This window comes from Mustela lutreola, chromosome 5, assembly GCF_030435805.1.
Source record: "Mustela lutreola isolate mMusLut2 chromosome 5, mMusLut2.pri, whole genome shotgun sequence".
Classification (NCBI taxonomy): domain Eukaryota; kingdom Metazoa; phylum Chordata; class Mammalia; order Carnivora; family Mustelidae; genus Mustela; species Mustela lutreola.
In genome coordinates, this window is record NC_081294.1 from 109,695,748 (window position 1) to 109,711,833 (window position 16,086).

At 40.6% G+C, this 16,086-nt stretch overlaps 1 protein-coding gene across 1 annotated transcript in view; it reads right to left on the reverse strand.

Annotated features, from left to right (window-relative positions):
* Positions 1 to 12,522: 12,522 nt before the first annotated feature.
* Positions 12,523 to 16,086, reverse strand: part of HAPLN1 (hyaluronan and proteoglycan link protein 1) — a 35,285-nt gene continuing 31,721 nt past the window's right edge. Inside the window, exon 5 of the mRNA XM_059175416.1 lies at positions 12,523 to 14,404. Within this exon, the coding sequence (XP_059031399.1) occupies positions 14,115 to 14,404 (290 nt within the window). The 3' untranslated portion in view covers positions 12,523 to 14,114. The remainder of the gene's footprint in view (positions 14,405 to 16,086) is intronic.

The following is a 16,086-nucleotide window of genomic DNA, read 5'->3' on the forward strand; positions in this document are numbered from 1 at the left end:
GTCCTGTAGGTAACCCAAGAGGTAAGGCGAGGGGGCGTGGGGATTGATACTAATGATCGTAGACAGGGAGGAATGGACCTGGTTTGGGGAGTCTCTCATTCTCCCCACAGCTGGGCACCTTGGCTGTGGAAAACTCACACCTGAGTCCCTCCCTTGGAGTTGATCTCTGCTGAAGGGACTTCTTGGGACAGCCTGCATCCAAGGACTGGCCAGCTCAGGGACACGTAGACCTTGCTCCTTTCTTAATTCACTGGAAGCATTAATTCAGGAAAGCCCAGTCTCGCTCTTAAGTGCCGGTGGCATTGGCCAAGGCTTCTGTGGCTCCTGCCTTACAGTTTAGCGTTTCCCTCAGTTTCATTCTGCTTCTGTTGCTCCCTCAGTGTTATTGTGAGAGCACCGCTCTAGAAGCTTCCTGTGTACAAGCTGCAGCCTAGAATCTGGATGGTTCTAGAAGCAGACCTGAGACAGCTGTGGCCAGGACTGATCCACAGAAACGGACTCTACAGTGCAATATTGGACCTGAGTCCTGAGCTGCTGGCTGGCAGGAAAAACCCAGCCTCCTCTCACACGAGACACAGTTGTGAGCCCTTTGGCTGGTTAAGGTATTGCAATTGTGAAGACTCAGTGGTAACAAATTGTTACGGAAATGTACTCCTGGATGTGGATGCGTTATCTCAAAAGAGACTGGAGAAAAATAATCATTATAAAAGCTGTGGAATGCGATGGCCAATGGCCCTGAGTAGTGGCCGAGGATACATTAGCGGAAACACAAAGAACAGCTGAGGGTGATTAATCACCCCCCTAAAGGCAAAGTGTGAGTCAGCAGGTGTTCATGGAAGCCTGTGAAGCAACTCAGCCTTCTGTTACCACAAGGCAGGGAAAGCTAAGGATCCGGCTCAGGACGTCATTGCAAGAGTAGCAAAGCTGTAGAGACGCAAGAGACGCCCATTTCCAGCCAGTGTGCCTCTCAAGGTCGGGGCTGCCACAGGGCAGCATGGGGCCCAGAGACGGGTCTTTGGTGCACTGAAGCACCTTACGTGTCTGAACCGTCCGAGTCTGCAGGAGGGACCCACTCCCCGTGAGAGGCCTGTGCCCTGCTCTTGTTCTGACGATGACACACAGGCCTCTTCCTTAGGGGATCACAAGCAACCCACTCAGGATGTAACCCCACCTCTGCTACCGGCAACCAGATCAAGCGCTCGAGTCGAGTCACGACCTAACCTGGCCAGAAAATGCCAGAACTACTCAGGGAGGAAAGCCAAGTATACTTTCAAGAAACCATGGGACATAGCCCACCCATACCGGCCGGAGCTGGGAGACCATGGACTAGACCAGATTCTGAGGGTGCTGGGCCCAGGAATAGAGCGTAAAGTTGAGGAAGGGGTAGTTTTTCACTCTGTGACACGGGAGTAAACACCCTGACTGGGACCTGGGAGACGGCGCCAACGCCTTCTCAAGACAGCTCTCGGAAGCTTGAGAAAGGTAGCGGCCCACACCGCGTGAAGCAGAAATGTGAGAACAGCTGAGACCAATGGTGGAAAAAGACGAGGCTCGGGCTTGAGGTGAGTGTCCTCGGCGGCTAGGTCACGTAAGAGCAGAAAACACCGGCCTGATCGAACTCGTGAAGGAAAACAAAACTTGGGTTGTGTTCCGTGAACGCCGGGGTCCATGTCATCTACCCTCGGTGACCCGACCTGTCACATTCTGAGCTGTCCTTACTAGTATATGGTTCATAGGTGGTTTTGGGTTGGTTTTTCACCACATGTGTGTCCTGAGGAAGAGAGTGGGACGGGGGCAGTGTGTTCCACCTCAGGTCCTATTCTGCATAGCCCCCCCTTGCTCGGGGAAGGGGCTTTCCCCTCTGTCGCAAGGTGTGCCCCTCTCCTGGCTGGTGGCCAGGTCTGGTAGGGGGCTGGGCAGTCTCCACTCGCAACCCGTCATGGGTAGTGGGTGGATGAGTACGCGGCTCAGCGCGGGAGATGGGCGGCCTCGGTTCTGCACAGGCTCAGGCCCAGACCAGAATCTTCCCGGCTTTCTTGATGCGCTCTCCTGCATCATGTTTCTGATCCTGTGAGCAGTACACCTGTCTGCAAGCATGCGTCTGAAGCTCTCAACTCCTACCAGGCCAGAGTGTGGTTGAAGAATGGAGTATCTTGCTTTCTTTTTAGGCTCTGCATAGGTGACTTGCCTCTGTCTCCCAGCACTTGGGGGAGAAAGGAAACCCTCGGGGTGTACATGAGCACATTCTGTATTTGGGAAGGAAAGACACAAACGCTACTTCAAAATATGATCGCGCCGTATCACAAAACTCCGTATTGTTTGTGGTGTGTGAGGTGAGAGAAAAATAGTCGGGAGAGCTGCTGAAATGGGTGACGTTGACTAGACCAGTCAGGACTATTTCCCGTCCACTTGGAAAATGGGTCTGCTTTGAAAATTTGTGGACTCTCGTTAAGTTCCACTGGGACAAGTTGCTACATTTCCACTCCTGTATTTACCAAGCTGAGGAGCACCTGCAGACTAGCAAATTTATCTTAGGACCCTAAGATCTTCCCATATTTACCAAGACTAACTCACATTAAATCACCCAAGGAAACCCGAACAGGCATCCTAAGTTTGCCCCTCACACAATTTGCTTTTCATTAAAAGCTACATGAAGAGGAGAAACTCAATTATTTTGAGATAAAAAGTTAGATTAGGTGGAACTCTGCATATTTGCCAGCCATCTGGTTCAGTCTCAAACACCCCAGGGATCCTGAACATATTTGCAACTGAAAAGAATTTGAACTTGAATGACTTTTAAATTGGGATGTAAAATGTGGCAACCCAGACTATGCACAGATCCTTAGCAAGAACTAATGAATACAACTATTTTGAGCCTTATGCTCTACCATGTTGTTTTTCCTTCAGAGAGAACTGAAAGGATGCAAACACTTGTGAATCTTGATTTAAAGACTCTTTCCCTAAAATTAAACCATGCCTGCAAAATTGATTTTAAATGAATCCATTAACTATCCAAACTGTATTTACCTCCGCTGAGAGACCTCAGCCTTTACCACCACAGACCCAGACCATAGGTGTCTCAGGATTATCATTTAATGATATCTGAAACCTTCCATACATATAGTTGACAGTGAACAATTTCAAGACAGTTGACTCTAATTTTAAATCCCAGAGGGAGGATCTTAGGTCAATGAAAGAGAGCTTCAGGAGGAGTTGCTAAATTGGGGAAAAATATTTTCAGTTCACAGGTTATTCATCTTAAATTCATCTTAAATCTTAAATCCACCAGTTCAGCCCATGAGAAAACTATAAGAACACATGGATGCATAAATGTACATTTTACTTGATTTTACAACTCTAACTGTAAAAACATCTTTGTTAGAAAGCTTGGTAATCTTTTTTGAAAAATATGTTGTTGGGGCGCCTAGGTGACTCAGTGGGTTAAAGCCTCTGTCTTCGGCTCAGGTCAGGATCCCAGGGTGCTGGGATTGAGCCCCACATCTGGCTCTCTGCTCTGCGGGGAGCCTGCCTCCCCCCCTCTCTCTCTGCCTGCCTCTCTGCCTACTTGTGATCTCTGTCTGTCAAATAAATAAATAAAATCTTAAAAAAAAATACATTGTCAAGGATGAAATCATTGTGTCTATTAGAAATGTGGGTACAATTTACAGGGCTCAAATTTTGACTGTTGGGCAAGAACCGTTGAGGTCTTAAGCTGACCATTGCCAGATTGGAGATAACCTGCTTTGTACAGAACAGGGCATATAGGAGACTAAAAGGTACACATGGTCAACATCTGAGCTTGGGTCTTTGGACAAAATTGCTGTTTTGTATACTGAGCTTGAAAAGGAAATCACAGATGATGATGATGATGAGATGATGATGATACTGATGACAAATAAAGCATTTATCAATCACTTAGTAATGCCATAATTTAACATTTACTGAACACCTAGAAGTGCTTACACACATTAGCTGATTTCATTAACAGATAATCTTTACCAGTGGAATACTGAGATGAATTTCTTTCTTTCATAACTGAGGGCACTCCTAAAAGGATGGCAGCAGATAAAAGATTAGGGTTGGGTAAAATATCCCGGGGCTTCTCGGAGACTGTTCACCTTGACTGAGCCCCAGAGTAGTGGCTGGTTAAGGGAGCAGCACCCCCACCCAGCTCTGGTGGACATTAAGGCAGGAGTTTGGCTGTGGTCATCTAGCAGATGTCATGAAGGTCCACTGGAGAGCATGACTGTTGCTTTAGTTCCCCTTCTACTCAGATCTCAGATCAGTAAGAAAAAAGCTAGGCAGTTCTCAGGCGCTGCTGCCTATCTTGGGGATGTAGGGAAATGTGTGGTGTTTGGAGTTGTTATAATGATTGGAAGGGAGGAAATCTCTGGCCGTGAGTGTCTCGAAGAGTGAGGGATGTTAAGTGTCCTGAGAAGTGAGATAATCCCACCCAGTCGAGAATTACTGTATCTGAAATGCCCGTGACATTTCTTGAGAAGCAGGTCGTTCAGGCCATCTCTAAGAGATCTCAGATCTGACATAAAGGATGATGCAGCGGGGAGGAGTCTATGGAATTAAATATGGAACGTTTTTTCCAGTTCTTTTCAGAAATGGTTGGGCTCCAATGCACTAACATCATAGCACATTACTTTGTTAAATGATTTTTGTACAATAGAACTTGGTTGTGGAAACTCACGAAGTAGTTTCCTAGGCATGTAATTGGTTGATTACAGATAGTTGAGATCGTAAAGAAAACAGACTTTGTAAAATTGATATTTTTGATTATTTGCGTAGACATGAAGAACTTTCATAAACTCAAGTTAGTACTGTATACTTGTAAATGTTTCTTGAAGGCTTCTATATGGGAAGAGTCATTAAATGTTTACATATCAGAGGGGAGTAAGCTTTAATTCTATTTGCAGTGTTTTATGTATCCTTGTATTATTTCAAATAAGATTGGAGGGAGTTTATGCTCATTACGTGTCAAAATGGACTTGTACAGTCAAGCTTGAGCCAGTAAGAGGCAGGCGTTTCTCCAGACCAGTTGTCCCTGATTAGCTTTCATCCACGGACTCTCGGAAGCATAGGCTGCCGTCTCTGGACACTGTTAAGCTGTTTACTGGTTTGGTATTTCTTCTTTTTTTAAAAAGACTTTACTTATTTATTTGACAGAGTTCACAAGTAGGCAGAAAGGCAGGCAGAGAGAGAGGAGGGGAAGCAGGCTCCGACTTGGGGCTCGATCCCAGGACTCTGGGATCATGACTTGAGCCAAAGGCAGATGCTTAACCCACTGAGCCACCCAGATGCCCCCAGTTTGGTATTTCTGTTTCCAAAATACATCCTAAGGAGTGTTCTCCCACCAAACCCTCCAAACCCTCCAAACCCTGATGCCTCCACTTCCCTCCATGGAAGCTTTACTATGGAGTCGGTTCTCAGTGAATTTGTCAGATTTTGGTGACTTCCTTTATCTTTTGGTAGGAACTAACTGTTACAAGGTTAGTGTGCCTTTCTAATTAACGTTTGTTCTTTTTAATCCAGCCAGGTAATTGGTTATCATTCTTTTCTTTAAAATTTAGATTTAGTCTTGCCACTAGGGAACATACAAAATAGAACTTTATTCTTTCTTTTTGAATGGGAATTATTCTGATAGGAAGTCTTCATGTCTTTAGCCCCTAATCTTTCCTTTGTTTTGTCTAAAGCTAGGGAGGGAAGGTCTAGGCCTTTTCCCCTCTGCCAATGCCAGTCCACTGGCCTCTAAGCTCTGTATAAACCATGGAATTAAGGGAGCTGAAGGATGGCTAAAGGACATGTCATGCTAAATTAGCATCGAACTGCCTTGTTCATGGCTTACATTTGCCTCAGAGGGTTGTAGCAGACTCCAGTAGCTATACCAGACCCATAAGCCAATTAGGAAATCACCTACGGTTTTATTAATGGCATAGTGTACACATTTTATAATTTGTAGAATTGATTAATCAATTTATTTCGTATTTAAATAAAATTATAATGATCAAAATTTTATTAGAAATTATGATCTACTCACATGCGTAAGGGAAAATATGATACAATAAAACAAAATTTAACAGTGATTCCCGCATCCCCGGGTATATGGATTATGAGTGATCATCATTTTCTTGGGTGCTTATCTGTATTTTCTGGTATTTTTACTATAAATATGTATTATTTTGTGATAAAAACATTAATTTTCAATTTACATGTAGAGCACTATGCTAGCCTTTGCCATGAAGTCTTATTAAAGTGATATTATATTGTCTGTGCTTTTGGAAACTTAAAATTTAGCATATTGGCCAAGAGAATATGCAAATAAAAATTTAAATAATTATATATTAAAGAGTTATATAGTAACAAAATGAACAAACCAAAGATACTCCAAGATAATATGTAATGATGAGTGATAATGAATTTTATACCTTCAAATCTCATTTCATTATGAGAAAAAAGAAGTTGTAATGTTGGTACCTTTTTTCAGGTGAGGAAACTGAGGCCTGTGTCTCTATTTGACTTGTGAATCTATATATAGACTCTAACATGAGAAGAACTAATACCTACTGAGCTCTGGGCCAGGAGCTATTTTGGTCATTTGCCATGAGGTTAATTACGGTGCGGTGGTTAGGAGGGCAACTCTTTGAACCATCTGCTGTCTTTAAATCTTTATTTTGCTACTTCTAAGAAGCCCTGGATTTGGGTGAGTCATTTAACCTCTCTGGGCCTTTATTTTCTCCTTATAAAAATGTAGGTGATGATACATATATTATAGGGCTAAGTGGATTAAATAAACTGTGTACATAAAGTGCTTTTACTATAGTGTGGCATATTATGTTCGCTATTACCAAAATCTGCTAACCCAATCAAATTTTATAACCCTATGGGGCAGGAGCGCATAAGATCATTAATACTAATATCGCCACTTTTAGATGGGGATAGTGCATGATTTTCCCAGAATCAGTCGGCGGCAGATCTAGATTCAAATAGCAGCACCCTCGCTCTGGCGTCTGTGCCTTTAACTCCTGAGCAGAACTCTGCCTTCAGATTATTAATAGCCCGATATCTTTCATTTGGTGAGTCAATTAGTGATACAGTACTAAGGAATGCCTGCCACGGAATAAGCCTGTTTTTGGAAAATGGCCGTGTTTCTATATTTTAATGTGTACTCTTAAGAGTTTTAGTAGAAAGTTGTCTCTGGTACTTGATAAGCTATTTTTATTGAACCATATGTCCTTACTCAGGGCACAGTTGCAGAGAATTCTTTCTCTTCTCTCCTTTATTTCCTGTATCTCTCTTAATTTTTGTGCCCTTCCATCCCTGAACCCCCAACCTGTTTTCTCCCTCACTGGCATGGTGTTGGCTTTCTTCCCTTTTTTTTTTTTTTTTTTTGGTCTGAGTGTCCATGTTTGTAAAGTTCATGGTGAACATGGATCTTTTTTTCTGAGATAGAACTGGAATCTCAGAAGCCATTGACTTCAGCATGGAGTTTCTCGTCCCCAGAATGTTCTCCACCGTTACTGCTCTAGTCTTTGACTAGCAGTACTGTAGATAGGATAGAGTTTGATTTCAGGATAACATATAAGTGGTTTCAAGTCCTTCTTTAGAAGGAGTGACAATCATAGGGCAGGCAGGCAGAAAAATAGCTTGTTAGATACACATTTGCTGACACGGATGGGAACTATCACTAGAAGAAAAAGCAAGGTGAATGAATTAAATATTTATACTTGAAGGATAGTCTTAAGTTCAATAAATTCAAATGAATTATACTGGTTTAAAAATCATTTATAATTATGAGCTATAAATAATCAGTTGAATCATGTATCCATTGAATGGCTTTGGTGTTTCATCTTAAATCTGTTAAGACTGGTGCTTCTCAGGGGCACCTGAGTGTCCCCGTCAGTTGGGGAGCCATCTCTTGGTTTCAGCTCAGGTCGTGGGATCAGCCAGCATCTGGCTCTGTGCTTAGTGCAGGCTCTCCTTGGGACGCTCTCTCCCCTGCTTGCTTTCTCTCTCTCTCTCTCTCAAATAAATAAATAAATCTTTAACTAAGATAAAAGGAAAAAAAAAAAAAGGGCAGGTGCTTCTCAACCCTGGCCACATCTTAGAATTGACTGGGGTTGGGAGAATGGTTTAAAAATTTCCAAAGTCCAGATTGCACCCTTCAGCATCATCTAGGGAAACCTGTGTATCTCTGTGTCTTTTTCTAAAGTTCCCTAGGTGATTGCAGTGCACTGAATACAACAGCTTTAATAGATTACTGAATTTTCATGTGTATCGAACTGAAAGGTTGGCTTTTAAAAACTTTGTTTCTTCTTTTTAAAATAGATTGTATTAATTTATTTGAGAGAGAGAGAGAGAGCACAAGCAGGGGGCGAGGCAGAGGGACAAGTGGATTAAGCCTCTGCCTTCGGCTCAGGTCATGATCTCAGGGTCCTGGGATCAAGCCCCACATCGGGCTCTCTGCTCAGCAGGGAACCTGCTTCCCTCTCTCCCTGCCTGCCTCTCTGCCTACTTGTGATCTCTCTCTCTCTGTCAAATAAATAAATAAAATCTTTGGAAAAAAAAGGAAGACTCCCCACTGAGCATAGAGCCCGATGCAGAAATCAACTCCAGGACCCCGGGAACATGACCTGAGCCAGATTCAGACACTTAACTGACTGAGCCGCTAGGTGCCCCTAAAAACATTATTTCTGTCAGAACAACAGTATTTTCTTCTCAGCCATTTGAAATTTGGCTCTCATCACAGGATTAAGCATCTTCCCATGGAATAAGGGTATTCAGTTTGGCAGAACTCAAACACAGGAAGAACCGCAAAGGACTTTATTTATCTTTTCTCCGGGCTCATGGCAATCATTACACTTGAATCTGTTTATTTATCAGAATAATAAGTGAGTGGTTCTGCAAGCTCCGTTTTAGATTCACACACAAGATTCTCTCAGCATCTTCAAAGAAGAGCCTTTTAAAGACTCTAAAACCTCAAACTCAATCGCTTTTTATCTTTTTCTGCTCTCTACATATGTATGAGTTTGGGTAGGCAGAATTTTCATTGATCAAAATCAAAAGGAGAAATATTTTACAACACACACATTTTTAAAACCCAGATATCTTAAGCAGGATGGGGAGCTGATGATTGGGGCTCTTTCTTAGAAAGAAAAACGATGGGCATTAAATCCTCCTGGAATTCTTCGGCTGTCCAAGAATCTTCTATTTGTTGTTAAAGCCAGTAGATTTTCACTGTTAGGTACTGGGGAATCTGAGCTTTCTCTCCACCATGGGAGTATCCCCCTAAATAAACAGAGCTCAGCCTGTAGTCAGACACCAACTAAATAAAGAGTCATCTTTTAATAGCCGAAGCCACTGATGCTGAACAGCCCCAGTGGACCGAGAGAAGCTGAGAAGGAAAATTGGTTGATTTCAAGAAAGACATGGAATCACCCTCTGGGCTTGACCCGAGTTGATTCAGATGACGAGTGGCTATGGAGGTGACACTTTATTGGCTGGAAAGAAATATAGAGAAGATAAATAAGCTTTGTTTGCTTCTTAGTGAAAAGAATATGTGTGTAATGAATTTCCTCCATCAGATTGGGGTGTGTAGCCTGCTGACAGTTTCCTAAATACATCATCTACAGAGAAGTAAAGACTGTAGAGCCATCTTAAGCTGTGCCTCTAAGTAATTCTAAATAGAGAGCCCAAGAAATCGAGACATAAAAGAAAGATTCTTTTCTTATGTTTTTGTATCAGTTTCTTCTTAGTGCTTCCTTCTCTCCCTCATCCTACCCATAATCCTTTACTGTTTTTAGTCTCCTTGTGTATATTACCGTCCCGGACAGGGACTGTTCTAGTCAAGAATTGTCTCAGGATTAAGGGTTATCACTTGGTAGGGAACTAAGAGCATCACATGTGAAAAGCTTCACTTATTTAAGCACTTTGAAATTCCATACAACTCTTTGATACTGGTACCAAGTGGGCTTTGTATTTGACCAGGCATTAGTCAGACATGAAATTTGCTGGCAAAGTCGAAGATGGTATCTTTCATCTCTGTTAGAACTTAAGCACTTAAATATTATTTAACTTCATATTTACTCTTGTTCTTTCGTCTCCAAGGCTGTTTGCTGTATTCCAAATAAGTATGGGAAAATTTTTAAAGTGTAGTTTAGTGTTTGAATGTCAATGGCTCAAACTGTTTTGGGTGTGTTTGCATTCAAGTCATTGTACCGGCTATAGATTCTTACACCCAAGAAGGGGTTTCTGTATGCCAGTGATCTCCAGAAAGTATTCTCCATGTTGAAAATTCAGGGAAGGTATATTCCTTGTTATTGGGGTATAAGGACTTTACTATGAAAATAAGGATCTTTCTTTTAATTCAGTGCTAATAATTGAGGTCATAAAGCATGTCAAGCATATTAATTTAACACCACAGATTTCTGGGATTGCTAACATGGTGAGCAAAATAAATGAAGATTTGAATCATATAAAAAGGAAAAAAAGCCAAAAATTTTGGGATATACTATGGGTGATTTAGCATTACCACAGATAGGCACTTTCCTCCCAACTTTGCAAAAATAGTAAGAAATGGAAATTTTGTTATGTTGTTTACAATTTGAACTGAAATGTATCAAAACAAGGATGGGTTAAATGTCTTTTCTTGAAATAATGTATATTTATAGAGTTTGACCAAAGATTAATAGCTAAGATTCTACAACTCAGACGAATCAAAAGATACTGGGGTAACACAAAATTGACTTTTAATGTTTGTTTACCAGTTCATTGTATCTTACAGAAAATGAAAACATTTTGTGGGGGGTAATACAGATTGGTTCTTCTCCTCAGATTTGTACTCAGTAGGTATTAAATGCCTTTAAATACTGGTTTTTCTTTTAATCAGGTGGTTTAATGACTTGAATTTCTCATTTCTTTTGTTGTACATCATTGCTGCTCTGGCAGTAGTGAGCTATGATACAGTTCACTTCTCAACACAACTCTGTCAGTTTTCCATTGATCATTCTTGATGCATTCTTTGTTGAAAACTGATAGGTAATTCCCTTTTATTCTCTCCTCCTTAGTGGTCAGCTACTCTATGGGACCACCGTATTCTTTGGAGCACTGATCTGAAGAAACCCAGTATGGCTGCCAGCAACCAAATTGGAATCTCCTTTGAGTCTACTTCTAATTGCCAAAATAATAAGCAACTACATTACTGCATAAAATAAAGCTTAAACATAGGTACCGGCCCCCTTTCTATGACAGAAGGTTCAAATTTACAAATACCATATTTGACTAAAGATTACCATGATAAAATATGGCAGCAGTCATTTAAAGATGGTTTCCAGTGTTAATATGACTTATTTTCATTCCCATTCCCTCTTTCCATGCAAATCATTTCTTTTGGTTGGTGTTCTCAAATGTAGGTATCTCATTGAAATTTGCAAGTCAACTTTGTTCCTTGTATGGGCCACGATTGTTAATTATGGACAAAATGGTCAAAACAAAATTTCCTAGTTGAGACTCCCACCTCATCCCTCTGGTACTCTTGGAACCCAAGTCTGAGGAGTAATTTCTGAATTCGTCAGTGCTATACTGACTTTCTTTTAGGAATTATATGTATTAGGATAGCTTTTCTTTTTTAGAAATCCTCAGTGAGCTATCTTGGGGAATGAAGTAGGAAAAGAGACATTGATGGAAAAACTGTAAAATAAGAACATTTAAAAAACCCTCCTTCAGGAAGGAGTCCAAAGGAGGAAGGGGACTCTGATCCTTTGGGGGAAGTTAGGAGATAAAAATTCTGCCCAGCAGTATTCATTCCGTTAAGATTTTTTTTTTTAATAAGCATGGAAAAATGGTGTTCAATCAGTATAGATTTTAATTAGCTAACAGTCACTCCAGAGATTTTGAACAGCACCAATTCCAATACTAGTAAGTATTCAAAAGTTAAGAAACCCTACTATGCTTAATATTATAAAGGTAGAGTTCTGCAGCAATAACTGAAAATTATATACCTGCTTCAATAGAAATGTGTTCCCACTTGCATTTCCAATAAAATTCTTGTAATGTGGGTCATAATCATTCACACAATATGCTCCAATATGCTACCCCCCATATTTGAGGTGTTAAAGTTGCTGTTTTGGAGATGGTCCCCTCTTTAAATGATGTATTCATCTGACCCTAGATCATTCCGGTATTTTTAATTTAGAAGTTTGAATGCTAGTTGTATCAGCTGTGTTTGAGTTAAATTTTACGACCTCTTTGGATTTATATTTTTGTACAATTTGCATATCCAACCTAATGTAAAAATGTGCATGCATACACTATCCTTTTTTAATATTGAAGCATCTGAAATTTCCCAGATATGCTTCGATAAAAGAAATGATCTACTTTTATTTACAATATTTTCTCTAGATAATGTATGGGTATAATTATGGTTTCATGGACTTCCAATTGCTCTATACCTTCCACACATGTACCTCTATAGAGTAAATTTATTAGAATTATTACAGAGCTTTAAATGCAACCACAATCAATTCAGGAAACAGATTTATTTACTCATGTTCATGGGAGGAAAATCTACATAAAAACATTCATGAAAGCATACCAGCTATGTCATACTTGGATTATTATACTAAATCCCATTTATTAGAACTCATTGTGAAACAATGGGAAACCATGAAATGTAATTTGAATACAAATATTGGTCCCTGTGGGGTCTCACAGTCATAAAAATATAGGAAAACAGAGCTTTATTTAATATTGGAGCTGCTAATGTCTAAAGTTGTTTTTCTAAAGCTGGCCTTACCCTTTCATTTAAAGCCCTGAAGATTTTAGTGTAAACTCTTTGATGGGAGGTTCTGCATTTCATTTAAGCCTAATGAAGGAAAGTGACATCACTGACCACGTTTTCTATTTGGAGGAAGGTTTAGAACGACTTTGTTCTCTTGTTTCCCCCCCCACAGGCACCATTTGGGCTTTCTAGTATATACAAAGAAGAATAATGGGAATTTTGAAAGTTGGGTCTATATTTGGTTGTCTGTTGTTGGTTAGGCAAGTGTTGAGTTACTCATTTCTTTTGTGGTTTAAATTTCTTTCCTGTAAGGTAAATAAGAAGGAAATATTAAATAGCTTAAAGTTATTTTTATAGGACAATATATTTCATAGGCTAACATAAAATCAAGCTGCTAAATTTTACAATTTTTCTGTCCAGCAGTTTATCTATATAACTGCCCTGAGTAGATGCTAATGCTGCTTAGCAGACGGCCCTTAGAATTTAAATATAACTTGGTAAAGCTACTCAAAAGATTTAATGATTTTCTCAGGTACCTGTCATTTCAATTAAAAGAAGATAGGAGTCTCTCATCGGTTAAATATTATCTGCTCATTTATGTTTCATACTTCATATAAATGGGGTTATTAAGGAGTTTTAACTGTGCTTGTCACTATGCATTGGAGTCCATATAAATTTCTTTCTTTCTTTTTTTTTTTTTTTGGTCAAAAAGGCAGGATTTTAAAGACTAAAACGTTCTGTTTATTGGAGACTTGAAATAACATATTTTAGAAAAGTGTAGATTGTTCCCTTGTGAAACTGAGTTTTGTGCAACCCCTCGGAATCTCAGTTTCTGTAAAGAAGCCTGTATTTCAAATCCGTTGCTCTAATCTGTAGATTGTAGTGCATTTCAAAATTGTACAAATGTGTAAAATTTGTGCTTGTGGAAGCTGCTGCTCTGAATAGCTGCACTTTCCTTAACGTCACCCTCGCAACCCTCAAGCTATTGCGTGCCCCGTTCATGAAAGGGTACTTCACCGGGATGATGTAGCCTAAACAATTTGGCTCTAAAGCCTCCTTATCTAGCGCTTCCCTTAAAATTATATTAATTTATAATATATATTGAATGATAGCTTTACAAAAACAAATTCATGAATTGGTCTTTATGAAAATGACTCTTTCCAGTAAGTAAAAAAGGGTTATCACAGTTTTGGTAACTTGCACGAGTTCGTATTGAAAAAACAAACAAACAAACAAACAAACAAAAAAACCAAACCCAAACAAAAAAAAAAACAAAAAACCTTTCACATGTTCTTAATGACTTTAAAACTGATGTGCTCTAGGGGCACACTCAGTTGTATGCTCTGAAGCAGTAGACACCATACAGCTTATGCTTTTTATCTGGGAACCCCACGAAGCGCACGGCAGCCTCCGTGGGACTGCAGCGCCTCCTCGGCCGAGAGATGGGGTAGCGGACGCTGCCATCCGCCAGCCAGCCCGCATCGCAGCGGTCGTATCCCAGAAGTTTCCAGGCTGCGAAGATCTGGCCCACTTTTGCGATCTGAGCACCGTCGTTGAGACAAGCTTGCACCGCTTCGTCGTAGGTCAGCTTGGTGGGGTGGATCAGGTAGTAAAACCGGCCTGCGGAGAGAAGGGGAGAGAGTCATGCGTCGGTCTGCTGCTGAGCCGCCCAGAGATGGAAGCAGCCCAAACGGAAGTGTTCCCCATGGAAGGGGGAGATAGAGCGATGCAGGGTTGTGGGTTAAACGTAGCGCCCCCCGGGTCATTCTCCATTAAATTAGTTTTTTCCTTGTCCCTTAATATGAGTTCAGACGTGCCCTTTTAGAGCTTTGAAACCGAGAAGGGAAATGACAGATGCACTTTCTGTTAGCTAATTAGTGACTAAAAGGGCCCTTCTGTAGCACCACAGAAGACAGAATTCCATGTTAAAAGGAAGAGCTATTTAAATTCTAGCTGTACAAGACTGAACCCTAGCACAAGTTTCTGGAGAGGCAAAATTTGAATGTGAAAAGATCAAAAAACATTCCTGACATAAAAGTCCATTTAAAAAAAAATCAAAAGCCCACAAGTCCTTTTCATTACAGGTATCAATAAGACATTATTCTGATTCAAAGACTACAGTATGAAAATGCAAAAAATACAGGAAGTCACTTGCCATAAATAATGCGAACTCAGAATGTGAACCGAGTCTGTTCAGTTACTAGCAAAGAGGATGAATTTATGTATTCAGTGGGAGCTCTGACACCTAACCATTTCTTGATTGCACAAGAAAGAGCGGATTAATCTTAGCCACTCATTGAATAAAGTTAATTACTGAAATACCTTCAGTGTATATTAAATATGCATACAATGTATAAAGTAGGACATCAATTGGCTGAAATGCTACGCGGAAGATTTTCTCAGACTTTGAGTCTCAGTGGAATATAATCAGACTCTCTTACCTGATTACCCATTGTAGTGGGACATCTCCTCGCCCTCCATTACATATAACTTCCTGCAGTATAAATTAATGCTTGCCTGTTCTTTCGGGTGAGACTAAGACAGTGTGATTTGGAGGAAAGGTGGAGGCCACCAGAGCATGAGTTAGAAGGTTGACTCTGTCATCTATACCAGAGGTCCGCACACTACTGCACACGGGTCACCAGAAGTTGTATTGAAACACAGGCATACCCTTCCTTTTCATACTATCTGTGGCTGTTTTGCATTACAACGTATAAAACTACACTGAGTAGTTACAACAAGACTGTGCGGCCCACAAAAGCCAAAAATATTTATCTGGCCCTTTACAGAAAGTTGGTTCATCCCTGATCCCTCGCTGTTTTTCACAAAGCATGTTGCCAGGGAACTAACATAGAAAATGATGGGGCCAGGGTTTGCTTTATGGGCGTGTGACCTGTGCAGTTACACAGGGCTCCATGTATGTTGAATGTACTTCTGTCACCATATTAAAATGCATAATTTTTGAACATAATTATGACCATAAATTTTGAAAATAAATATGAACATGAATTTTGAGCATAAATTTTGAACCCACATTTTCATTCTGCAATAGGTCCCACAAATTGTGTAGCTGGTTCTGGATGGGGAAGACTGGGTTGGGAGTTACACTGAAGGCAACAGACTTACCATCAACAACACAGAAACAACCCGTGTATCTCTTCTGCTTTTGTCTCCAGTGTCATTGCTACTTTTTTTGTTTCTTACTGTTGTCGGGCTTTTGTTTTTGTTTTGCAAAGTCCTCTTTACTCTGAGCTCTCTCATTATTGTGAGTTTTACTGATCAACTGTGAACATAATTGACTT